The following is a 26,676-nucleotide window of genomic DNA, read 5'->3' on the forward strand; positions in this document are numbered from 1 at the left end:
CTTGAGCCTTATGTACAGATGAAAAACAAATGGACAATATCAAGGCAATACTGTAAATTAGTTGGATTTACTATGTCTACTCATTTTTCTGTCATGCCTGTAGTTCACTGTGTATTAAGTTGGGTTTTATTTGGGACTTGCATTGAGTAAATACGTATTTTTAGCTTTTGATTAAAATAGCCCTTTCCTAAAAAAGGAAAAATATTTTTCTTGTATATCACTAGGCAACACATATATATAAGTTGTACTGTTCTTCTAGGCTTTAACTTACTTAGGTAAATATTGCCAACTCAGTCTTGGGAAGGACCATCTTTGTACTTTTCTTGCTATGATTGAATTATGTGAATCTGCTTGCCTCCTTCCCTAGACTTTTCCATTCTGCATTCTCAGCTCTCTTTTTCCTTTTTCATTTGTGACCAAACCATTTGTAGAGCTACAAAATGGTATCCCTTCTTATTATGAGATAGTGTGAATTTTACTTAGAAGTCTTTAACACTTTCTGTGGTTCTAAAATTACTGTCAACAATAAACTCTAGAAGTAGTCCTTCCTTCAATATTTTTAGTTTGTTTCTCCCCGATGTAAAAGTGTTCCTTTATGAGGCCCAACCCATTAACCCCCACAGAGTTTGTAAAAAGCCAGCTTCTCTAGAAAATAGATTACTCTTATGGGAGAACTACCAAGAACTCTGATTAATGGCTGTGTGGCCTATATGTTATGCAGAAGGTCCCAGTGATTTAAGGGCTTTTTGAAACTATTAATTATGACTATAATTTATATCCTTTTGCTTATCTGATGAAACTTTGTACTTTGTATATAATAAAATATGTATATGTATATTTTTCTTTAGTGAAATCTTAACGCTTGGAAGGTTCCTGACAATTTTGATCTAGCAGCCAAATTTCTGGAAGTTGAGTTTTTTCAGCATGAAGAGCAAGCACACTTAGAAGGAATAGAGGCAAAGAAAAAATTTTATGCCTTCGTCAAGTTAAGTATTTAAATTTAGAGACATTTGACTTTGACTGTGATAGCTAAGTAAAGCCAAGCCCAATTGGAGAATTAGAAAATGTGCTACTTTAAGGAACTAAATTTACCTTGCAGAAGTATTAGTCACCTTAATAAAAATAATGATACAATATCTCTGCAAAATCAGATGTCAACATAAGCTATGGATAATATCTAACAAAATAAACTGCCTTCAGTAAATCCATTAATAAATTTAGTTTCTACATTGACTTGTTTGCCCTATTATTTCTTATTTGGCAATGGGTGTCTTTATTGAGTTTAGCAAGTTGTTCCAAAATTCCTAAAATACACTTTAACACAGATACCACCTAGGACAAAGCACCTTGGTAAACATCCCAGGCTCCTTCAGTCATACTCTAAGGGACTACACCTTAGTATAAGATTAGTGAGAAAGAGATTGGTCCTCACAGGGCCTGATGTCCAGCTTTAAGTCATCTGTTTCCTGATGTTTTAAAGTTATCTAGGAATGCTAATGCAACTGACAAGCAAAAATAAATCACCGGAGAATTTTTTTATTTTAAGGAAGTTCCATATCCAGTGTGGGTCTCAAACTCACAACCCCGAGATGAAGAGTCGCAAGCTCCACTGACTGAACCAGCCAGGCACCCCAAATCACTGGAAAATTTTAACATCCCACACCTTAAATTAGCTCTACAATTTTTTGTATACAATATCAAGCGCTCAAAAAATAACCATCAGCAAAAATAGAGTAGGTAGGTAGCTTCAAGGACTCATTCTTCCTGAGGCAAAATATTCAGAAACAACTTTGTCAGAGCTAGGTTTATAGCAACCTAGTGCTCAGTCAAGAGAAGGCAAGCTAAAAACTAGGAAATCTTTTTGGTGTTTTACTTGCCCTTGCTCCATTCCCCTTCCCAGCTCCGTGGTGGTCTTGAAGACAGCAACCCACATTCTCAGAGCAGGGCGACCCTGTTCACTCGTCCTGAGGGCGTAGAGGATCGTTTCATCTCAAAAAATTACTCTGGGCAATCTGAAGGCCTGAAGTAAGGCACCTGCCTTTGTTTTCATCTAATTCACAGCTCAGGGTGGAAAAGTGGCAAGCATTTCTCAAAACTATAAGGCAAATGAATAACAGGCTGCTACCTGCAGCAAAAGATGATAGTTGAGGTAAGATAAAGGAGTGCCTAAAACCTGAGAGGGAAAAGACAGGAGAGAATTTCTTAAGGAAATTAGGCCATTCAAAGACAATGTATATTGGGGAATTGAGAAAGCCACTTGTGTCCAGGCCAGTTTATACACTTAAAGAAGACCCTAAGCTTTCACTACTGCTGACTGATCCCTAGGTTCAGCACAAGCAGAAAGTGAAAGCTAAGGCAGATTTTAAATGGCCTAGCTGGGATGCCTGGGTGGCTCAGTTGGTTAAGCAGCTGCCTTCGGCTCAGGTCATGATCCCAGCGTCCTGGGATCGAGTCCCGCACCCCTTTATGAAGCTTTGAGTACCAAGTTATTATTTTTTAAAAGATTTTATTTATTTATTTGAAAGAGAGTGGAAAAAATAGCATGAGTCTTACTATAACTATCAATAACAGAGAGTGGAGGGGTGGAAATTGAATTATGCAGCATCTATAAAGCATATAGAACTCCCCATAGAAAAAGGTGAGTTCACGGGACGCCTGGGTGGCTCAGTTGGTTAAGCAGCTGCCTTCGGCTCAGGTCATGATCCCAGCGTCCTGGGATCGAGTCCCACATTGGGCTCCTTGCTCATCAGGGAGCCTGCTTCTTCCTCTGCCTCTGCCTGCCATTCTGTCTTCCTGTGCTTGCTCTCTCTCCCTCTCTCTCTGACAAATAAATAAATAAAATCTTTAAAAATAAATAAATAAATAAATAAATAAATAAATAAATAAATGGCCTAGCTAAGCCCTGAAGTTGTGCAACAGTCTGCAGAGACGGATTTTTTTCTTTTCTTTTTTTAAATTTTTGTTTTATTATTTGGTTATTCGCATTCCAGGAAATCTGTCAGCAGTAATACTAGCTGAATGCAAGCAAAGAGAGACTTCAGAGACTACCTAAGTCAACGAATTGAGAGTCGAAAACCGTTTAGAAAAGTAGAAAGCCATTGGAGCCACAGCAAGGCTGATGCTGGGCTTAATCCTCACAACCCTGAGATCATGACCTGAGCTGAAACCAAGAGTTGAACGCTGAGCCACCCAGGTGGCCCGACACTAAAAATTTCTAACAAAAAACTAAGAAGTATGCAAAGAAACAAAGTATGGCCCACTTAAAAAAAAATTAACACAAACCACCCCTTTTGAAGTAAACATTGGACTTGAAATGAGCTGTCTCAAATATCCTCATAGAGCTAAAGGAATTCAGGAGGACAATGTCTCAACAAATAGAGACTTGGTAAACTAAAAAAGAGCCATATCAGTTTGATATTTTTCAGCCATTTTGAGCTAAAAAATATCAAACAAATGACAACACACACAACACTAGAGGCTTCCAATAGCAGATGTGAACAGGCAGTAGAAAGAACCAGTGAACTTGAAGCTGTTACTGATTTGTCTAATCCAAAGTGCAGAAAGAAAAAAGAATGAAGGAAGATGAACACAGCTTAAGAGACCTGTGGAGCACAATGAATCATACCAACATTCTCAAAATGGGAGTACCAGAAGAGAGAAATGGGCAGAAAGCATACTTGAAATAATAGCTGAGGGACACGTGGGTGGCTCAGTCAATTAAGAGGCTGCCTTCATTTGGCTCTCGGGTCATGATCCCAGTGTCCTGGGATCGAGTCCCTCATCGGGCTCCTTGTCCCGCAGGGAGTCTGCTTCTCCCTCTGCGTCTGCCTGCCACTCTGACTGCTTGTGCTCACTCTGTCTCTGACAAAAAAAAAATCTTAAAAAAAAAAAAAAAAACAACTGAAGACTTATCAAATTCATTATAACAGTTGAATCTTTACATCCAAAAACTCAATAAATCCAAACAGGAGAAACTCAAAGAGACCCACAAGACACATTATATATTCAAACTGTCAAAAGCTGAAGACAGAATCATGAAAGCATAAGAGTGTAGTCTTCAAGGGAGTGCAAAGCAAAACCACACCGAGGTACCAGTTCATATCCACAAGGAGAGCTAGAGTAAAAACAGAAAAGAACATGTATTGGTGAGATGTCACACTCACTCTCTCAAATAAAATCTAAAACAAAAACAAAAACAAAAACAAAAAACCCTCTAAAAAAAAATCCACTCAAAAAATGTGGATGCAGGGGCGCCTGGGTGGCTCAGTGGGTTAAAGCCTCTGCCTTAGGCTCAGGTCATGATCCCGGGGTCCTGGGATCGACCCCCACATCGGGCTCTCTGCTCAGCAAAGAGCCTGCTTCCTCCTCTCTCTCTCACTCTCTCTCTCTGCCTGCCTGTCTGCCTACTTGTGATCTCTGTCAAATAAATAAATAAAATCTTAAAAAAAAAATGTGGATGCAAATGTCCACAGAAGCACTATCACAATAGCCAGATGGTGCCCCCAAAATATAGTTCTAAGTGAAAGAAGTCAGATGCAGAAGTTCATATATTGTATATTGTATATTGTATGATTCCTTTTATACAAAGTATCCAAAAGAGCTAAGTTCATAGAAACAGATTTGTGATTGCCACGGTTGGTTGAGAGGGGAAAAAGGAGTGACTACTTACTAAATACGGAGTTTTATTTTAGGATGTTGGAAATATATTGGAACTAGATAGATGTGATAATCGTATAATATTGTGAATATAGGACTCAGTTGAGTGTCTGCCTTCCATGATCCCAGCATCCTGCGATCGAGCCCCACATCAGGCTCCCCACTCTGTGGGGAGTCTGCTTCTCCCTTTCCCTCTTCCCCCTGTTCTTGCTCTCTCTCTCTCAAAGTCTTAAAAAGAGAAATTGCAAGGCAAAAAATAATATTGTGAATATAGTAAATGCTAATTAATTATGTACTTTAATTCCCTAGGGGCACCTGGGTGGCTCAGTTGTCAAGCGTCTGTCTTCAGCTCAGGTCATGATCCCAGGGTCCTGGGATTGAGCCCCACATCCGGCTCCCTGCTCAGCAGGAAGCCTGCTTCTCCTTCCCCCACTCCCCTTGCTTGTGTTCCTTCTCTCGCTGTGTCTCTCTCTGTTAAATAAAGTCTTTAAAAAAATAAAGTACCTAAAACTCTTTACTTTTTAATTGAGGTACTGGCATGTAACAGTTTCAGGTATACAACATAATTATTCGTTGAGAAATGACCACAGTAAGTCTTTTTTTTTTTTTTAAAGATTTTACTTATTTATTTGACAGATAGAAATCACAAGTAGGCAGAGAGGCAGGCAGAGAGAGAGAGGAGGAAGCAGGTTCCCCGCTGAGCAGAGAGCTGGATGTGGGGCTCAATCCCAGGACACTGGGATCATGACCTGAGCTGAAGGCAGAGGCTTTAACCCACTGAGCCACCCAGGCGCCCTGACCACAGTAAGTCTTAAAATGATTCATTTTTTGTTATGTGATTTTGACTTAAATATCCATTCAAAATATTTCTATTGACTAAAGAAGATGTAACTGAATCATAGTGGCATTAATTGTTGGTAGACTTAATTAGCAGATAGAAAAAAAGTTCTTAAACAAATGCTACAATTTAAAAATATGAAAGGGGCACATGGGTGGCTCAGCTGGTTAAGCATCTGCCTTTGGCTTGGGTCATGATTCCAGGGTCCTGGGATTGAGCTCCACAATGGTCCCCCTCTGCTGCTCCCCCTGCTTCTCTCTCTCTCTCTCTCTGCTAAATGAATAAATAAAAATCTTTTTAAAATATATCAAAAATTAAAAATGTGTAGGCATGCCTAGGTGGTTCAGTCAGTTAAACATCCAACTTGATTTCAGCTCAGTCATGATCTCAGGGTCATGAGGTTGAGCCCAGTGTTGGGCTCCGTGCCAAACACAGAACCTGCTTAAGATTTTCTCTCTCCCTCTCCCTCGGCCCCTACCCCACCCCCACTCACATGCTCTCTGTCTCTCTCAAAAAAATAGATAAATGAAAATAAAAATGTGTACCACGTGTGCTCATAAAGCACAGCTATGTAATAGTCCTTTGAAAAATAACTTCATATACAAAGAGATAGACCTGGACCAAAAGAAGAAAGATAACGGAAACAAATCACAGAAATTTCAGCGAATGGAGCTGCAAAACGAGATCTTTCAAAATCAGTCATTTAAAGAATTTAAAGACATGAAATATTTTGGATGATAACTGGAAATTATAAAAAATCAGATGGAAATTCTAGAACTGAAAAATACAACAAATTATAAACAGAATGGGCTTAGTTTGCTGAACAGCTAAAGGGAGTATTAAAAAATGGATGACAGGTTAAAAGAAAATAGTTACCTGCAGCATAACAAGACAAATGGACAAGAAACAAAAAAATGGTCTGGTGAAAAGGTCTAACAGACACATAATTAGAGCCTCCAAAGAAAGGAGAGAGAATGAACCTCTGTAAATCTCAAGCAGGATGAACATCAGGTCATACCGAGGTACACCATAGTTAAAGTGCTAAAAGCCAACAATAAAGAAAAAAATCTTATAAGTAACTAGAGAAAAAAAAGATATGATTTTCATAGGAAAAATAATTAGGCCCACCCCTGCCTTTGCAACAGAAAGAAAGGAAACAGACAGTGGAATGACAGCTTCAAAGTAATGAAGAAGGTAAATTCAGCAAGAAGACAAGGAGGGAGGGACACATGGAGAATACTGGTCAAGACGAAATTTTTCAGAATCCTGGTAATTAGCCAAAGGCTTGGAGTAATCCAAGGAGCATTTATATTTTTTAAAAAATGATGAGTTTTGTAGCATTTTAACTTGACCTATTCTCATCACTCTCCCCAGCTCCTCATTACCCTTGAAAACCAACAGTCCCCCAATCACAGTGAAAACCAGTAACTAGGGACGCCTGGGTGGCTCAGTTGGTTGAGCAGCTGCCTTCGGCTCAGGTCATGATCCCGGCGTCCTGGGATCGAGTCCCACATCGGGCTCCTTGCTCATCAGGGAGCCTGCTTCTCCCTCTGCCTCTGCCTGCCATTCTGTCTGCCTGTGCTTGCTCTCTCTCCCTCTCTCTCTCTCTGACAAATAAATAAAATCTTAAAAAAAAAAAAAGAAAACCAGTAACCAATAGCAGCCACTGCCTGGGGTAGATTAGATTTGGAGTCCCCTGAAAACACCATTCTGAAAACACCATTCTCAGTAAGTGTCATTATTTGACCCATCTGGCAGGTCTCTGGAAACCCTGCATTCAAGGGCCTGTCTTTATTTGACCTGACTCTGACCTTGCTCAGTGTGAATAGCCTTTCTCCTGGGGCCATTTGTTGAAAACAAGCCACAGCCATGGTTTGCAGTGCACCTACCTGGGTTAGTGATCTTCCATCTTAAGAAAGTTGAAAAAGAGGGGCGCCTCGGTGGCTCAGTCGATTGAGCTTCTGACCTCGGCTCAGGTCATGGTCTTGGGTCTTGGGATGGAACCCCAAGTCAGGCTTCCAGCTTGGTGGGAGTCTGCTTGTCCTCCTGCTCTCTCTTGTCCCTTCCCCATCCTTTGTCTCTTTCCCAAATAAATAAAATCTTAAAAAAAATAAGTTGCAAAATAAATGCAAACTAAACCCAAAACAAACATAAGGAAGGAAACGATAAAGATTAGAGTGGAGATAAGTGAAATAAAAAATAAAGAATCAATGGAGAAAATAACTCATCAAATTCTATACCTAATGAAAATATTTCTTAGGAATGATGGTGCATTAAAGGCATCTTATATGTCTAAAAAAAATGACTGATTTTGTCACCACCAAACTGACACTAAAGGAAATATTAAAGAAAATAGAAATTTTAAGCAAAAAGAATATTATACCAAATGGCATCTCAGAGATGTAGGAAAGAATAAAGAGCAATGGAAAATACAAATGGATTGGAAAGGGTAAATAATCATTGTGAAACAATAACAGTGTTTTGTAGGGCCTAAAAAAATTCTCAAGAATAGTGTATAAGATGGAAGAAAGGTAAGAGGCATTAGGGATTCTTTTTTATTTTTTTAAAGACTTTATTTATTTATATGAGAAAGAGAGCATGAGCAGGGGGAGAGGCAGAGGGAGAAGCGGACTCCTGGATGAGCACAGAGCCAGACTGGGGACTTGATCCCAAGACCCCAAGCTCCTGACCTGAGCTGAAGTCAGATGCTTAACAGACTGAGCCACCCAGGCGCCCTGTGTTAAGGGGTTCTAAGATCCTTTGATTGTCTGGGAGGTAGTAAAGGTAATAAAGCCCTACCCTCAGTTTGGTCTCTATCATTAGACCATTATTTTCTTTCAGCACTTGAAAGATGTCACTCACTGTCTTCTGGTTTGCAGTTCCAGCAAGAAGGCTGGTATGTAATTCCCATCTTTGCTCTTCTGCATTTAATGTCTTCTTTCTCTGGCTGCCTTCAAAATTTTCTTTATGACTCTGGTTTTCAGTACTTGTAATATGGAGGGCAGGGCAAGGCGCTAGGTTGCTGGAGGGCTTTTCTCAGCATTTCTGCTCCGTCCTGTCTGTGCAGCCTTTCCTGTGGTCCTGAGCCCTCGAAGGGTCTTTCTACCATGGAAGGAAGCTATTCCTTGATTCTTGGGGTTTCCTGGTGGGTGGAGGATTGAGGTGGAGGTTGAGGAAGGTTTTCTGCTGTGCAGGTCCTGCCCTACTCCTAAGCGGGCCCTATGCCCCAAGTCTTGGGGGAGTTGGGTCTTCTCGGTGATTCTGAGAGTAGCCAATCGCCCACATCTTTTGCAGGTTCTTTGCAGGGAAGAGTGTCCTGCCCTTCCCCTAGGACTAGAAGTTTTGTTTGTTTGTTTGTTTTTACCTTTATCTCAATCACCGTGGTCTTCTGTGGTCTTCGCGTGTTCCCTGCAAGGGTGCTGCCCTTCTCCCTAGGGCTTTTGACTCTAAGGAAGTAGGGTCTGGGCAGAGCTCCACGCCTTTCTTGTAGTGATGGCTGCTCCCTTTCCAAGCCTGCATCTCTGCTTCTGGTCTCTCTGGAGCACCTGGTAAATTCTGAGAAGAGCCTGCTAGTGGGTGTAAATTCCCATTGTGTCTGCACTTTCAGGGATTCTACACTTCTTGTTACCTCACATAAGCCTTTGGCAGTTCATTAAAAATTTACCTGAATTCTTCTTACAGGTATACATGGTATCTGGTGTCTCCTCCTGCCAGGCTCTGCCACAGGTCAGCTACGGCTCTTCCCTGTCTCTCCTTGGGAAGGTCTGTCTCTCCTGAGAGTACTTAGCTGACCTGAAACCTTAGCTCTTGGATGTGTTCAAGAGAAGTTATGTGGTTTATCTCATTTTTTTCTTGTAGAGCTATCTCCCTGGCGGGAGCAGACTCAGTGTAATCTTGCATTAACATTGTCTAACTTGTTGGACAAATAGTGGAAGTGAGTTCAAGAGTGATTTCCTTTTCAAATATGTGCCTATTTTGTTCCTATTCTACTCGTCTTAAACAAAATTATTATATGTTTACTTCCATTTCTTCTGCCCCTTGCCCGTCAAGAGTCTTTTCCCAGTCTATCTGGTCACCCTTTATGCCTTTAAGATACTTCCCCAATGTGTACTTGAAGAGACCTAGGAAAATAAAAATTTGATCTGATATCATTTTAGGTTTACTCTAACCTCTTTATTCAAAAGCTTTTGTTTTGAAGGAAGCTGAAAATCTTGTTGCTTTACCTGGGCTCGGCATAGTATCTGATGAAGTAAATGGCTTTGGTTGAGCAGGAACAATGGTAGCAGATCTCACTTGGGACATTTTCCCCTAAAGAGGAAGAGAAAGAAGAGAAACTGGCAAAGACCACTTCATAGATACATTCTGTTAAAAATGTTATTTTAGGGGCGCCTGAGTGGCTCAGTAGGTTGAGAGTCTACCTTCAGCTCAGGTCATGATCTTGTAGTCCTGGGATCTAGTCTGGCATCCGGCTCCCTCCTCAGCGAGGAGTCTGCTTCTCTCTCTTCCTCTCACTTGCCCTTCCCCACTGCTCATTCTCTCTTTCAAATAAACAAATAAAATCTTAAAAAAAAAAAAAAAGAATTGCAGAATCATTATATTATATGCCTGAAACTCATATAACACTGTGTGTTAACTATACTGGAATTAAAATTAAAAAGTTGATAAAATTTAAAAAAAAGGAAATAGGGGCACCTGGGTGGCTCAGTCGTTAGGCATCTGTTTTTGGCTCAGGTCATGGTCCTGGGTTCAAGCCCTATGTCTGGCTCCACTGAGCCAGCTTCTCCCTCTCCCCTGCCTGGTGATTCCCCTACTTGTGCTCTCTCTCTGTATCAAGTAAATAAAAAGAAAAAAAGAAGAGGGAGAGAGAACATTTTTTTTACCATTAGATATTCTTTCCTGCTTTGTCAAAGATTAATTGACCATATAGTTGTGCATTTATTTCTGGGTTTTCTATTCTGTTCTATTGATCTATGTGTCTGTTTTTGTGTCAGAACCACACTGTTTTGATTACTATAGCTTGGTAGTATATCTAGAAATCTGGGATTGTGATATCTCCAGTTTTGTTCTTCTTTTTCAAGATTGCTTAGGCTACTGGGGTCTTTTGTGGTTCCGTACAAATTTTAGCATTGTTTATTCTAGTTCTGTGAAAAATGCTTGTGGTATTTGATAGGGATTGCATTAAATCTATAGACTGCTTTAAGTAGTAGATATTTAACAATATTTGGTCTTCTAGTCCATGAGCATGGAATGTCTTTCCATTTCTTTGTGTCATCTTCAATTTCCTTACTCAGTGTTTTATAGTTTTCAGAATATAGGTCTTTCACCTTTTTGGTTAGGTTTATTCCTAGGTATCTTATTATTTTGGGTGCAATTGTAAATGGGATTATTTTCTTTTTAAAGATTTTTTTTATTTTTTAAAAAAAGTTTATTTATTTTAAAGAAAGAGAACATGCAGAAGTTGGGGGACAAAAAGAGGGGGAGGGAGAGGGACAAGCAGACTCTGAGTGTGGAGCCTGACTTAGGGCTCAATCCCATGATCCTGAGATCACAACCTGAGCCCAAATCAAGAGCTGGACATCTAAGCACCTGAGCCACCTAGGAACCTTTTAAGATTTATTTATAAGCAATCTCCACACCCAACATGGGACTCAAACCCACAAGTCCAAAATCAAGAGTTGCATGTTCTGTCAACTGAACCAGCCAACATCTTCCTGACCCCCAGACTGTTTTCTTAATTTCTCTTTCTGCTGTTTCATTATTGGTGTATAGAAATGCAACAGATTTTTGTACATTGATTTTTGTATTTTGTAACTTCATTGAATTTGTTTATCAATTCTAGCAGTTTCTTGGTGGAGTTCTTTGGGTTTTCTATATATAGTATCATGTCGCCTGCAAATAGTGAAAGTTTTACTTCTTCTTTACTGACCTGGAGTTCTTTTATTTCTTTTTGTTGTCTTCTGTGGCTAGGACCTCCAGTACAATTTGAATAAAAGTGATGAGAGTGGACATCCTTGTCTTGTTTCTGATCTTAAGGGAAAACCCTCAGATTTCCCCACTGAGGATGATGTTAGCTGTGGGTTTTTTATATATGGCTTTTATTATGTTGAAATATGTTCCTTCTAAACCTATTTTGTTGAGGGTTTTTTTTTTTTTTAAAGATTTTACTTATTTATTTGACAGACAGAGATCACAAGTAGGCCGAGAGGCAGGCAGAGAGAGAGAGAGGAGGAAGCAGGCTCCCTGCCGAGCAGAGAGCCCGATGCGGGGCTCAATCCCAGGATCCTGGGATCATGACCTGAGCCGAAGGCAGAGGCTTCAACCCACTGAGCCACCCAGGCACCCCGAGGGTTTTTTTTTTTTTTAAAGATTTTGTTTATTTATTTTGACAGAGAGAAATCACAAGCAGGCAGAGAGGCAGGCAGAGAGAGAGGAGGAAGCAGGCTCCCTGCTGAGCAGAAAGCCCGATGCGGGGCTTGAACCCAGGACCTGGGATCATGACCTGAGCCAAAGGCAGCGGCTTAACCCACTGAGCCACCCAGGCACCCCGAGGGTTTTTTTTTTTTAAATCATGAATGGATGTTGTACTTTGTAAAATGTTTTTTTTGCATCTCCTAAAATGATCATATAATTCTTATCCTTTCTCTTATTCATGTGATGTAGCATGTTGATTGATTTGCAAATATTGAATCAGACTTGCAACACAGGAATAAATCCCAATTGATTGTGGTGAATGATTTTTAAAATATATTATTATTTTTTGGTTTGCTAGTATTTTATTGAAGATTTTTTTTAAGAGATAGAGGTGGAGGGTGTAGGAGGGGTAGAGGGAGAGGGAACAAATCTTAAGCAGACTCCACACCCAGTGGTGAGCCTAATGTTGGGCTTACTCTTACAACCCCAAGATTATGACCTGAGCCAAAATCGAGAGTTAGACGCTTAACCGACTGAGCCATGGAGGTGCCCTTTATTGAGAATTCTTGCATCTGTGTTCCTCAGGGATATTTGTGTCTGGCTTCCTTCACATAGCAAAGTGTTCACATAGCAGAAACAAAATAAAAAAATAAACAAGTGGGACAACATCAAACCAAAAAGCTTCTGCACAGCAAAATAAATCATCAACAAAGTGAATGAACAACCTGTAGAATGGGAAAAAATGTTTGCAAATTATATATCTGATTAGGGTTAATATCCAAAACGTATAACAAATTCATATGATTCAATAATAAAAAACAAAGTATCCACTTTAAAAGGGAGCAAAGAACCTGTACAGAAATTTTTTTTTTTTTTTTTTTTTTTTTTTAGATTTTATTTATTTATTTGACAGAGAGAGATCACAAGCAGGCAGAGAGAGAGGAAGAAGCAGGCTTCCTGCCGAGCAGAGAGCCCGATGCGGGGCTCGATCCCAGGACCCTGAGTCATGACCCGGGGCCGAAGGCAGAGGCTTAACCCACTGAGCCACCCAGGCGCCCCTGAACAGACATTTCTACAAAAAAGATTTATGAAAGGCTAACAGGTACATGAAAAGGTGCTCAACATCATTAGTCATTAGGGGAATGCAAATTCAAACCACAATGAGCTATTACCTCCTGCCTGTTAAAATGACCATCTTAAAGAAGAGAAGAGAAAATAAAAGCTGGTGTAGATATGGAGAAAAGGGAATGCTTGTGTATTGTTGGTGGGATCATAAATTGGTAAGGCCACTGTGGGAAACAGTATGAAGGATCCTCACAAATTTTAAAATAAAACCACTATATGATCCAGCAATTCCTCTTCTGGGACTATATCCAAAGACAATAAAACCCTACCTCAAAAGGATATCTGCACCATCATGATGTTCATAGCAGCATTATTTACAAGAGCCAAGACATGGAAACAACTTACGTGTCCGTCAGTGCATGAATGGATAAATATAGGGAATATTATGCAGCCACAACAATTAAGGAAATCTTAGTTTCGTGACAGCATGAATGGACCCTGAAGGCATTATGCCAAGAGAAATAAGTCAGACAAAAAAGGCAAATACTATATAATCTCACTTAAATGTGGAATCCAAGCAAAACAAAACAAAACACCTCTACAAGAAAGAGATAAAAATGTGGCTACCAGAGGTAGGGGGTCAAAGGTGAGGAATTGAAGGAAGACAGTTAAGAGGTACAAAATCCTAGTTATAAGATAAATATTCCATTGCTAGGATGCCCCACATTTTATTTATCCATTTATTGGTTGATGGATATTTGGGTTGTTTCCACTTTTTGGGAATTATAATTCTACTATGAACATATATTTTCATTTTTGGGGTATGTACCTAGAAGTGGAATGACTGGGTCATGTGGTGACTCTATGTTTAAATTTTTCAGGAACTGTCAGTTTGTTTTCTGGAGCAGCTGCTTCATTTTACGTTGCCACCAGCAATGGATGGAGATTCCAAATCTCCACAACCTTACCAACATTTGTTATTTCTTGATTAAAAAATATATATATATTACAGCTCTGCTAGTGGGTAGGAAGTAGTACCTTATTGTGGTTTTGATTTGCATTTCCCTCATATGTAGTGACATAGTACATCTTTTCATGTACTTATTGGCCATTTGTTTTTTGAAGATTTCATTTATTTATTTATTTATTTGAGAGAGAAGGAGAACATGGGGGGAAGGGAGAAGGAGAGGGAGAGATTCTCGAGCAGACTCTGCACTGAGTGTGGGGCCCAACGCAGGGGGGGTGTTTCAATCCACGACCTTGAGATCATGACCCTAGCAGAAACCAAAAGTCGCACGCTTAACCGACTGAACCATCCAGGTGTTCCATCTGTTTGTATGCCTTCTTTGGAGAAATGTCTATTCATATCTTTTGCCATTAAAAAAACTGGGTTCTCTTTTTTATTAGAGTTCCTTACTTTTCTAAATGGACAAATAAATAGCATAAGTTTCACCAAACCTTCCATGATCAATACACCCACATTAAGTATGCTAAGTATGTTAGAGTAAGTATTTCATAGTATGTGAAATGCAGACATCATGAAAGCAATGTCATGTTGATTATTACCCACGTGTTCCAGAGCTCTGATCCCAGCCATGATGCAGGAGAGACATTTCTTATCTAATCTCATTAGCATTTTGCAAGTTAGTAAAGCCCTAAAACATGAATTAGATTTTGTCAAGTTTTAAGTTAAATGTAATACAGTGATTTGATATGTGACATAATAAGTGCTTTAGTCATCCCAATATTTGAGGGTAATAAAACTTTTACTGTAAGTAAAAATAGAACCAAATTGCTATAATAAAATCCACTGATGCTTTTTTAAAAGAATTTTTTCTTGTGATGAGAATTTTTTAAAAAAGATTTTATTTACTTATAGAGAGGGAGCTGTGAGACAGAGAGCACAAGTGGGGAGTGAAGGGGCAGGAGATGGGGGTAGAGGCAGAGGGAAAGGGAGAAGCAGCCTCCAAGCTGAGCAGGGAACCTGAAGATACCGGGCTTGATCCCAGGACCCTGGGATCATGATCTGAGCCAAAGGCAGACTCTTAACTGACTGAGCCGCCCAGGTGCCCTGATGCTTTCAAGCTTTAGTTAATTTGAAGTTTTACCTCTATGTATATTTAATTATTGAAAATAAGTTGATCTATTTGTAAAGTTTATTTGTCCTAATGCATTTAATGAACATACTGTTCATCTGTTACAAAAAAAAAAAAAAAAGAAGTTTCAAAACAATTACCATAGATAAATTAGAGGTAAGACTCACCTTCTCTTCCTACAAAGGTTAGTCTCTTTTATAGTAGCAGTGACTAAAATAAATGGTGCCAAATTTTTGGACAGAGTCTTGTTTAATTCAGAATATAATTAAAATCTCATGTAGCTTTATTGGTTTTAGTATCCAGCAGAGAAAAAATATTGAAACTCCAAGAGATTTTGAATTAAATAGCTACAACAGTTTTGTTTTATTAGTTCTGACTGTGTGAAAAAAAATTATAAGGACAACTTCGGAAAAACCTAGTTCTTTTAGAGCCCCAAATGACTTTTAAAACAATAAAACTAACTATAAACCTACACAAGTGATATTAAAAATTATGTAGTTCAATAAATGTGACATTCACAAATGTGGTTGTAATTTTTTTTTTAACTATAGTAAAATGAACATGGATCTGATGACTGGATTTAGAAGAGATGGTGTTATATAGCTTAACAGAATTAAGTGCTTCAATTTGCTGGTGAGCATTATGTAGCAGAGCTGGAATGTTCTATCAATGCCTTTTAAGATCTCCATCTAACTCCCAGGGTCTGTGGCAATCAAAGAAAGGGATGATGCTTCCTTTTCCTATACTAGTGATTATTTTCCTAGCATTTTAATATTTATTTTTGGAAGGTTTGTAGATTTAGATTTTTTTTCCTTTTTTTTCTTTTTTTTTTTTTGCCTGGTGGCTGAGTCATGCACAGAATAAGCTACAAGCCCATACTATTTTTGAAGATGGAGCTTAAAGGCTAGTGATTTACTATAAGGGCATTATATGAACTGATCCCCTCAATTGCTTGTTAGGTGGAAGGGGCAAGAAAAGAAGAAAAACAAAGATGAAGAAAAGACATTTTGTGAAGAAAACAATAATCAGTCACCTGGTTAGTTCACTGAGGTCCCAATCTTTGAAGAGCCAAACATAACTTTTGAAGGTTCCTTTGAGCTTCAGATAATAATTGTCTTTTCTTTGTCCCCAAATCATGTCTCTGTTCTTGGTACACAGAACACACTTGACTTTCACAGTATTCCAGCACCTGGCTGACTTCTCCATCAGGCCCAGGGATGAAAATTAATAACTGGTGGAAAGGGTACAACATCAGACCGGACCACAGAGGGACCAATGATTTGTAAACAGGCCTCCATGATGGCTTCCAGGGACAATGTACTACCCGAACTTGTATGCAGATTTCACAAAAAATTCAAATAATTTTTACCTTAAAAAAATGAGACTGCTTTCATTTCTTTAATATCTAAAATCATACTTTAAAAATTTTTTATACTGGAAAATTTCAAATCTACAAAAAAGCTGAAACTAGTACAATGCATATCAGTATACTCTTCACCTAAATTCACCAATGAATAATTTTCTAATTTGTTTTATCTCCTTATCTGTACATGTGTGTATAATGGTTTGTGTATATATATGTTATGTGTATGTTTTGAACTGTATGAAAGTTACGGATGTCAAGACCTTCACCCCTACTTCAGTCCACACCTCCCAAAAATGAGGACATTTTACTCACAATACTAATGTCATCTAACTTACAACTCATTTTTAGTTTTTCCCTTTTATCTTCTCAATTGTCTTTTATGGCTTTCTTTTTAAAAATCCAGAATCTAATCGGTTGGTGTGATATTATGAGAGGTTTCAAAAATCCTCATCCTCAACAATGTTTCATTTGATGGTCCTTTTTTTGTTGTTTTTTAAAATATTTTATTTATTCATTTGAGAGAGAGAACACAGAGGGAGGGTGAGAGGGAGAAGCAGACTCCCCACTGAGCAGGGAGCCCATGTGGGGCTCGATCCCAGGACCCTGAGATCATGACCTGAGCAGAAGGCAGACGCTTAACCAACTGAGCCACTCAGACACCACTCACTTGATGGTTGAATTATTACATTTTAAAAATTTTATCAAAGTTTTTAATTTGTTAGCTGGCATCCTTCCAGCTTTACCATCCACCATCCCTCTCTCTCTGAGCATTGCTATGGAGAGTGAGACTATGAACTGTTACATTCAATGTGTTATAATCCAAAATGTGCTTTTGATACTTAAAGCACCTCAAATTTGGCCAATGGAAGACTCATCAGGGCGGGTCTGTCTTCATTCTGTGGTTTCTAGCACAAGATGCCTTGAGCTCACCTTGTACTTTCCCTGCCCCAGACCTAGAATCAGCCACTTCTTCCAGGACCTACTTATGCTATGAGTAGGTCACCCATCCACCTGGTTCAATTCTCCAAATATTCATAAAGTATACAGCAAGTTCTCCCTTCAACTCCACCTCTCTCTTCATGGACAGCCGATGTTACTAGTTTTTTGTGTCCTCTTCCAGATATAGTTTACCTAATAGAACAAAGGCACAGATAAATACCCCGACTCTTTCCTGACGTTTTACCTCAAATGATAGCATATTACACTCACTGTGTTCGTCTGTCATCAGACTCGGAAAGACGCCTATGACTCCAACCGCAAAAGACTAGGAGACTTTAGGCTAAGTTTCAGATTTTCAGAAAGTTCAGGGAGGATGATTTGACCAAAGCTGCACTGACAACGCTCACATGCTATTCCTTGAGTATTCGTCCCTCTCTAGGTTCTTTGACAACTTCTCATTTTTCAAACATCACTTCCTTGGAGAGTACTTTCCGTTTCTTAACACGCCCCCTCCCCCAACTAGGTGACGTCCCTGGTTATTAGGTTTCGGATCATTATGTACTTCTCCTTCCTAGCACACACATAAGTCACAGCATCAAAATTTGTTTCCTGCCTCCGTGAGGAACGGAACTACATCTGTCTTGTTCACTGCTGGCACATAGTAGTTGCTCAACAGAAATGTGCGCAGTGAAACTCGAACGCGGGCCAGCCGGCTTCCAGTCCACTCTTCTTTCGTCGGCGACCCCGCTTTAGTCGATGAAATTGTTCCAAGATGTAAATAAAACATCTCAATAGGAAAAGCTGGGAAATGTGTATTTCCACGATTAATGGAGGACCTTAGCAGAAACTGCTCACCGCGAGGTGTGACTACCGCAGGAGGGCGTCAATCAAGAAAATGCCCTCTTGGCCCTCAGGCGAGTGGAGCTGCACAGAGCCGAGGCCACAAGGCGTAGAGCCACGGATTCAATAGAAAACACGTGCAAAACGGGAAAGCGGTGCTGCGCACAGCTGCGACCCCCAGGACCCGGGGATAGGGGACACAGAGCAACTCCCATTGGGGCGGAGAAGACTGCACAACTTCTACCTGGCACTGTAAGACCCAGGCTTTCCCCTGATTCCTTCCCAAAGCAGCTTCTGCCAGCGACCTCGCGGAAGTGGCCGAGTGCGGGGCCCCACAAATGCAATGGGCTGGAGCGGCCACGAGCCCGGGGCGCCCGAAGTCTCGTCGTCCTTACGCCAACTAGGACGTAGCTAAGGGCTAGAGCTCTCTCTTTGGAGCTGCCCCAGGAACTCAGGACACTCCCCCGCTACGAGCTCCGGAGATGCCCCAGGCAACAGCCAGTGCCACCGTTACTCCAGAGAGCGCGCCGACAGGGAGAATACTTTCAGGCCGGCGAAGGGGCGGCTCTGCCGGTGGCCTCTCCGCCTGTCCGGCTCAAGCCTAGCTGCCCCGAGCCTGGGGCCGGCTACTGTCACCCTGAGCCCGGGCCCGGACGAGTGCCCCCCGAGTTTCGGCAGAGTTGCCTCCCGGCAGGAGCTGGAACTACTTGAGTCCGTGTTCCAGGCGCTGCTTTCTTCCTGTCTCCCCACGACGGACGCGGCCTTAGGCTTCCTTCGAGGGCTTTCCTGGTCAGGGTGCCTGGCGCCCGGAGCGACCGCGGCGGCAGCCGGGCACCGAGGCGCAGGGTCCCTGGAGCCTAAGGCGAGCGCGTCCTGGGGGGCGGGAGCTCGGCCGGCGGGGGCGGGCCGAGGGTGGGGGCGGGAGGCGGCTCCCGGGGCCCCGCGCCATTGGCGGCAGGGACCGGCGGCAGGAAGGGGCCAGAGAGCGCGGCCCCACCCCGTGGCCGGCAGAGCCTATCGCCGGGAGCGCGGAGCGCGGATAAATGTAGCGCCGCGGCGCGGGCCTCCAGCTCTCCGAGGGGCCGGAGCGCAGCGGAGCCATGCAGTACCCACACCCCGGGCCGGCGGCGGCGGCGGCGGGCGCCGTGGGGGTGCCGCTGTACGCGCCCACGCCGCTGCTGCAGCCGGCGCACCCGACGCCGTTCTACATCGAGGACATCCTGGGCCGCGGGCCCGCCGCGCCCACCCCCGCCCCCACGCTGCCGTCCCCCAACTCCTCCTTCACCAGCCTCGTGTCCTCCTACCGGACCCCGGTGTACGAGCCCACGCCGATCCACCCCGCCTTCTCGCACCACTCCGCCGCCGCGCTGGCCGCCGCCTACGGACCCGGCGGCTTCGGGGGCCCTCTGTACCCCTTCCCGCGGACGGTGAACGACTACACGCACGCCCTGCTCCGCCACGACCCCCTGGGTAAGGCGGCCGGGGTCATGGCGGGGCCGAGCCGCGGCGGCGGCGAGGAAGGCGCCACCCGGCAGGTGGCAGCGTCCAGGAGGCGGCGGGGGCGGAGGGGGAGGCAATAGAAAGTTGTGGCAAAAGCGATCGAAAAGCGGCTCTCGGGCGCGCGCGGGGACAGGAGGCGCGGGCCCCAGTGGCGCGCGGCCGGGCTGACCGCACCATGACTCAGATTGGTTTTCCTGCACCTTGCAGGCGTCGGGGCGCGCGGGCCGGGGCGAGACCTCTGGCACGGCCGCGGGGGCTGGCGGCCGAAGGCAGCCCCGGCGCTCGGGTCGCTCGGGGTGGGGTCCCCTTAGCTGGAGGGACCGGGAAGGGAGTGCCAAGGCGCCCCGGACCAGCCCTGCGGGGTAGGGATAGCTGCTGGGCCGCGGTGGTTACGAGGCTGGACCTGGTTCAACAAGCTTGTGCAGTGAAAGAGCCTGACCCTTTCCGTTCATACAGGAAATCTTGAGTTCTCGATAGGAGTAAATCTGGTTTCAGAAGCTGTTAAGTGTTTTCCTGGCTGCATGAAGCAGACCCTTCCCCCGGAGTAGTGCACGCTGCTGATTATTTTATCGACATCCTCAATACAGACAAATTCAGGAAACACTCGACTTCTGATAGCCGGGATCCGTTTTTCTGATATTGTTCATTTCCTCTGTGTGGGATGTGACTTTATGGCAGCTAAAATAACCAGTTGCTTCCTTTTTTTCCCCCCTCCCCGAAGCTGTTTTGCACTAGTCTGAAGCCTGACGTAAGCAAAATCTGGAAAAAAAAACAATGCCAGCTTTCAAAGTGTTTGGGGGCAGGCCTGCAGACCGACGGACCGACGGACTGACAGACATGTCTTTGGAGTAGGAAAGGCAGCCAGGACACCTAGGGCATATGGTATTCGCGAGGCTTGCCCCCTCAGCGCTCAGCCTAAGAAATAAGCCAACGGTGACCCGCACTCCGGGTGGCCCTTGTCGGCTCTGGCATCTGAAGCCCCCCTGGGTGGGGGGAGATAAAGAAACGGGGCTCTTTTTCCTTTGGGCCCCCAGGGTTTTAAATTTACTCTCTGGCAGCTTCGGTGGGGACCCTAGAGACAAACTAACATTTTAATGCCTTCATGTTAATGACGCGGCCTCTAGCTCAGCCCTCCACCTCCTTTCTCATCGTTAAGATTTGAAGGGGATTATATTTTAGCCTTTTTTTTTTTTTTTTTTTTTTGTTAAAGTGACTGTCTATTTGGTTCCAGCTTCGAGGGTTCGGTGCGGTGGCCCCGGCGTGGCTCTGTGGGCCTGCTGGGGCGGGAGCCGGACCCTCAGCGGGGCCGGGCCTGGGGCGAACGTTTTCACAGAGCGCGCCCTGCGTTTCCTTGGGTTACTGCTGGGACCGCGCAGGAGGAAGCAAAGGGCTTTTCGAGATAGACCAACAGGAAACACATTGACGGAAATGTTGCCATAGCCCACGGGGTAGCTTTAACTGGCCGCCCCCGCCGCCGGGTGTGAAATCAGAGGAGGCCGCAGAGCGCTGGGGCCAGGATTGGAAGCTCCGCGAGCGGCCTCACGTCGGCGCCCGGCCCGAGGACCTCCCGAGCAGGGTCCCTTCGGCGGTGCCTGGCCGGGACGCCTTGGGGAGTGGAACAGCCCGGGTCCTCCCCAAGACACGCACTCGGGTCTTTGGAAAGTACGGCTCACCCAGGGAGAGGGCCTGGAGGTGCAAAAAGTTCTGTAGAAACTCGAGAGTGACTTCTTAAAGAGTGTCGTGGTATTTTAGGCTCGGTTTATAGTGGCTGTTATCTTGGGGCTCCAAAGATCTGTGCGTTTGAAATCAGTTGTGGGTGTGATGGCTGTTTGTGTGCGTCTGTGAGTGTACAATGTGGTCTACGTGCCTGTGCTGTGCGGTGTGTGTGCCTACGGGTCCTTGGGTATGCATGTGTCTTGGTGCGAACGTATTGGGTCCTTGTGGGTGGGTGTGTGCGAACAAGTCTGGCTGAGTGTCCTTCTGCGTCCCCTACTCCCCTTTGTCACCTCCAGGGCCTGGCCGCTCCAGGGCTGTCCCTAACCGCTGCTCTCGCTGCCCGCAGGCAAACCCCTGCTCTGGAGCCCTTTCTTGCAGAGGCCTCTGCATAAAAGGAAAGGCGGCCAGGTCAGGTTCTCCAACGACCAGACCATCGAGTTGGAGAAGAAGTTTGAGACCCAGAAATACCTCTCTCCGCCCGAGAGGAAGCGTCTGGCCAAGATGCTGCAGCTCAGCGAGAGACAGGTGAGCGCTCCTGCGGGGCTCGGGGCAGAGGCCTGGGGCGGCGGTCGCGGGGCGGAAGACCGACGTGTTGCCAACCGTGCGCTCCGGCGTGCCGCGTCGCGCTATCCAACGCCCGGAGCTCCGGCCGTCTCGACAGTGGACCAGCAGCTTCTCCGTGATGCCCCATGTCGTATGAGTTCATGGCAATTACTTTTTTCCTCTCTCTCTCCTGTAGGTTAAAACCTGGTTTCAGAATCGACGCGCTAAATGGAGAAGACTGAAACAGGTACCGACATGGCTCTGTTTCTAGGGAAATAAATATTTTTATCATGTTATCTCAATGCGGGGCCTGTTATGGGTTGTATGCAAAAGTCATTTGAGAGACTATTTAACCTCTTCACCTTGATTAAAAAGGCAAATAGTCCTGCTGAAATTCAGGATGAGTTGCTCAGGTGGCAGTAATGCTAAAAGCACCTAATGCAGTTGCTATATCAATTATGCTTGGTTTTTCACACACTGGCTGGTAAAACTCCGGGCTAATTGTTTTATAAACCCCATATGTTGTTTATCTAATTAACGCAGGAAAGATAAAGTAATTGACAGTAAATGACTTAAGCAGTTATCTTTGGGAGAAAATTGTTTCTTTTATTTACATAGCCATAATAAAACCAGGCAGAGCTCAAGGGTAAATATAAGGAAATAAACACCTCTAAGTCTTGTTTGCATTGCTTTTTTTTTTTTAAGAAGAATTAAATATCAAAGAGTTTAAAATTATTTCCCATCTAATGCCAGCTCTTAAAATGAATATTAGACCTGCAAGAGAATATACAAGCCTATTTGGAAAGTAGCTTAAAGTTACTAACAGTCTTTTTTCCAATGACCTTGTTACGCAAGATATGATAAAAAGTAAGGGCTAATTCAGTTTTTGAAAAACCTCTATTGACTTAAATCTAAAGATCTGCTTTTGATGTTCCAATGTGGGTGTCTTCTCCAAAGGTATCTGACAAATTGCTTTCATTGTTCATTTGCTAGTGTATATAGAGATTAGAATAAAATATTTTTGAAAACCATAATATGAGCGGGGAAATTGAAAGCAGTGTGCATTTTTAAATTTGGTGATCATAACTTTTTCATTAGAAATAAGATGGTGTCACAAAGAGCACTTTGAGACAGAAAATAAATTTCCCATAATTTCATTATTTTAACAGGATTTAAAAATCTGTAGATTCCCTCTCAATCTGACCTTGTACATTTATTTGTTTCTTAGTTGCAAGCCTGGTGAATATATTATTCTATAGTCTTGCTATAAAAAAAACCCCCTGGGAATATTTCTTTGTAGTGTTTATGTCTATTTTAGACAAACAGAATTAAAAATTCACTCACTTATTCAGTTCTTGGTCAAAGTCTTGACTGCAATTTACCAGGGATTTTTAAACTAGTGGTTCCTGGGGCACCTGGGTGGCTCAATTGTTGAAGTGTCTGCCTTCGGCTCAGGTCATGATCCCAGGGTCCTGGGATGGGGCCCCACGTTGGGTTCCCTGCTCAGCAGAGAGCCTGCTTCTCCCTCTCTCCAGTGCTTGTGCTCTTTCTCTCTGTCAAAGTCTTAAAAAAAAAAAAAAAAAAAAAAAAAAGTGGTTCCTTTGTAATATGGGAATATAGTTTCCAGAAATATCCCCTGGATTTTAAGTTAATTGTAGTTAATTTCCTCCCTTTGAATGGCAGCATTCTTCCAGTTCTGCATTTTTACCTTTGCCATGATTTTGTAACTCGTTAAGTGTATTTTTAAGTTTATAAATTTACTCCAGAAAATGGATGAAAAAGGATTCAATTTAATAATTTTGAAACTTTCCCTTAATTCAGTACTTAGCATTCATATTTTTTAAATGTCTGGAAGACCCTGTTAACCTGCAAGGTTTAAAAATACTTGAAGAATGAAGATAGTGTGTACTTGTAGTGATCTAATCTCTCCTTCCTCTAAACTTTTAAGAATTTTGAGACCATGAGGATGGGCTGGAGCTAACTGTTCATTTGACACAATACAGTTAGTTATATTTGTGACTGGTTGTTCTTATCTGGCAAGAGAATGATCTTTCTTTGATATGTCAGGCACTTTTCTTCCAAAATGAGAAGCACAAGTATGTATTTTCTGAATTAAAGAGTATAGGTGAAAGCAATAGATAAACTAAAGATTTTAAAGGTGATAGAGAATGAAAACACATTTTGATTTATGTCTCTTATGTCTTCATATTTCACAAGCCTACCAATTTCCACTTTCATTCCTTTCATTCAGGAGAACCCTCAAAGCAATAAAAAAGAAGAACTGGAAAGTTTGGACAATTCCTGTGACCAGAGGCAAGACTTGCCCAGTGAGCAGAATAAAGGTGCTTTGGATAGCTCTCAGTGTTCACCCTCCCCTGCCTCCCAGGAAGACCTTGAATCAGAGATTTCAGAGGATTCTGATCAGGAAGTGGACATTGAGGGCGATAAAGGCTATTTTAATGCTGGATGATGATCACTGACACTGGCACATTCAGAAAACTGGACTTCGGACTAACATTTGCTACAGAAAATCTCCGTAGACATACTGAAAAGCTATGAGAAAGGGAATAATTTTCTGGTATTCTGGAAATCTGAAATATTTAGTGGCTGGCTAAGCAGCAAACTTACACTGAAACCTTAATTTTGACTTAAATGGTTTATGTACTGATTGTAGGTTATATGATGAAGAGACTCTTCACTGTTTAAATTCCCCCTTTTTAAAGAAGTAAATTGTTTTTTCTATTTATAAAAAGCAATTTTGAACAGTTTGTTAAATTTTTAAGTTATAACTAAAGATTTTAATAAGATCTTCTTGAATGACTTTTTAATCTGTATCTACATCCCACTTAATGGAAAAGCAAAAGGGCACCTCAGATCCAGAGGTATGCCATGGTAAAGGGGCCCACATTTCAGGCAGCCTTGGAATATTTTAAAAGGAACTTCCTTTACTTTTTATATTGTATTCTTATACTGCCTTAAATCCAATATGATCTCAGAGCTCCTGTCCAGGGGATGTGTGTGTGGTTTTTTTTTTTTTTTTTTTTTTTGGTCAGAGAGATATAGTTGATAAGAATCTTAAATGCTTGTTTTGCACTATCACTTAGTACCTTATATGACCAAGGTGTTAAGGGAATAGTACAGGGCAATTCAAGCAGAGAAACTGACTTGTCGGTGACTAAAATTAATCACAGAAGAACTGGAAGTAGCAGGTTAATTAAATGTAAGTAGACTGTAGATATTGTGTTTTATATCAAACTGTTTATAATGTGTATATATAATTGTTCACTGTAAAAAAAATGACCAAAATGGTGTTTTTTTAAAAATGAGTAACTTGTGTATAAAATAAACCCGTCGATGGGACGACTGACCTCGAGGGGCCTCTCATTCTTCCAGTGAAACAAACGCACACCTCTCACCTTTCCTTTCAGCGCCTCCCAGGTCCCGGTGCCGCGCGGCTCTGGGCTGGGCGCGGGGGCGCGGGGTAGCGGGTGGGTGGGCCCGGGGAAGTAGATTTGGAACTTTCCCTCCAGGGGGAGGGGAGCTGGGGGCGGGGGAGGGGTTCAACGTGTGTGCGTCGCGGCAGTGGGACGTTCTCGGCTTCGGACACTGAGCGCGGCGGGTCTGAGACCCCGGTGCGCCAGGTGGCTGGAAAAGCCCGGGACGAGGCCGCCGAACCGCATCGATTTGCCTCGGCTCCCAGGCTGGCCCGGGCCGCCGTCCTTGACCGGCGTGAGTCAACACTGCGTCATCCCTTGGCGGCTAAGCCCGGGTAGGGGGGTCCGCGGAGGGGTGAGGGGGGTAGCCTGCCGGGGGAGAGCGGGGCAGTAGCTGGTGTGGAGACCGCGGGTCTCAAGTTTCGGCGAGCGTCACAAGCGCCCGCAGAGCTTCTCGAAACTCTTGGCCAACCGTGTCGCCAGAGTTTCTGACTTGGTAGGTCTGGGGTGGGACCGGAAATGTGCACTTCAGCACGTGCTCAGGTGATGTCAGAGCTGCTGGGAGGAGGACCGTGCTTTGAGAACCGCCATTCTAAGGCGCTCCTCGAGTAGAAGCAGGTGGGCCCGCATACCCCCTCACTCCCCTCCCACCTGCTTCGCTTCTCCCAATAACTACTCCCAGTGTGGGAGCAGGGGGCCGGGAGGAATGAAATGGAGAAAGAGGGAAGCGGGGCGGGGAGTCTAGGCCGGTGGGAGCCAGAGTTGGCTGTGGGACCCTGGCAGGCCCGAGGAAGGGCTACTGTGAGAGGGGAGAATGGCAGTGCCAGGTAAGGGGGGTGTGGGGCTGAGAGGAAGGATGGCCTGAGGTTTCTGACTGGCCCAGCTGCTTGCCTAGTGGAGCCATCAGGTCCCTGACATTCCAGGAAAATGACATTCCAGGCCTGTTGGAGGAGAGATCCAGAAATCTCTTCCTCTAGTCTGGGCCTGCATGGAAGCCTCTAGGTGTTTGCGGCGGTGGGTGCCTCCTGACTGAGGGCCCCTGATGGAATGACTCTGCCCCTGGCGTGGCTGACCAGGGCTTTGGTTCCCCCAGACATGGGCACTCCAGTGAAGACAGAGTGAAAAGGTTATTGCTTTTAGGGAGTTGTTACAGCCTGCCTTCTTAGATTCCAAGAAGGCCTCTGGAAATGCCTGCAAATTTGAATTTCTGAGAAAACTAGCACCAGGTCCTTAAGCAGAGAGGTGTGAATAGGCCTGGAAGTTTAATAATTT

At 43.4% G+C, this 26,676-nt stretch overlaps 1 protein-coding gene and 1 long non-coding RNA gene across 2 annotated transcripts; one reads left to right on the forward strand and one right to left on the reverse strand.

The window, feature by feature from the left end:
• Positions 1–8,222: 8,222 nt before the first annotated feature.
• On the reverse strand, positions 8,223–9,942 carry LOC111145270. The gene is made up of 3 exons (XR_002640462.1): positions 9,913–9,942; positions 9,718–9,802; positions 8,223–9,615 (listed from the first exon to the last, which is right to left on the reverse strand). It is a non-coding gene; the product is annotated as an uncharacterized LOC111145270 (long non-coding RNA).
• A 9,292-nt stretch (positions 9,943–19,234) lies between these two features.
• Positions 19,235–25,341, forward strand: LOC111145351 (hematopoietically expressed homeobox). The gene is made up of 4 exons (XM_022500206.1): positions 19,235–19,681; positions 21,774–21,952; positions 22,167–22,217; positions 24,222–25,341. The coding sequence occupies exons 1-4, from the start codon at positions 19,312–19,314 to the stop codon at positions 24,438–24,440; spliced, it is 819 nt and encodes a 272-aa protein (XP_022355914.1). The 5' UTR covers positions 19,235–19,311; the 3' UTR covers positions 24,441–25,341.
• Positions 25,342–26,676: the final 1,335 nt, after the last annotated feature.

Source organism: Enhydra lutris, unplaced genomic scaffold (genome assembly GCF_002288905.1).
Source record: "Enhydra lutris kenyoni isolate GAN:26980312 unplaced genomic scaffold, ASM228890v2 scaffoldscaffold12, whole genome shotgun sequence".
Lineage (NCBI taxonomy): Eukaryota > Metazoa > Chordata > Mammalia > Carnivora > Mustelidae > Enhydra > Enhydra lutris.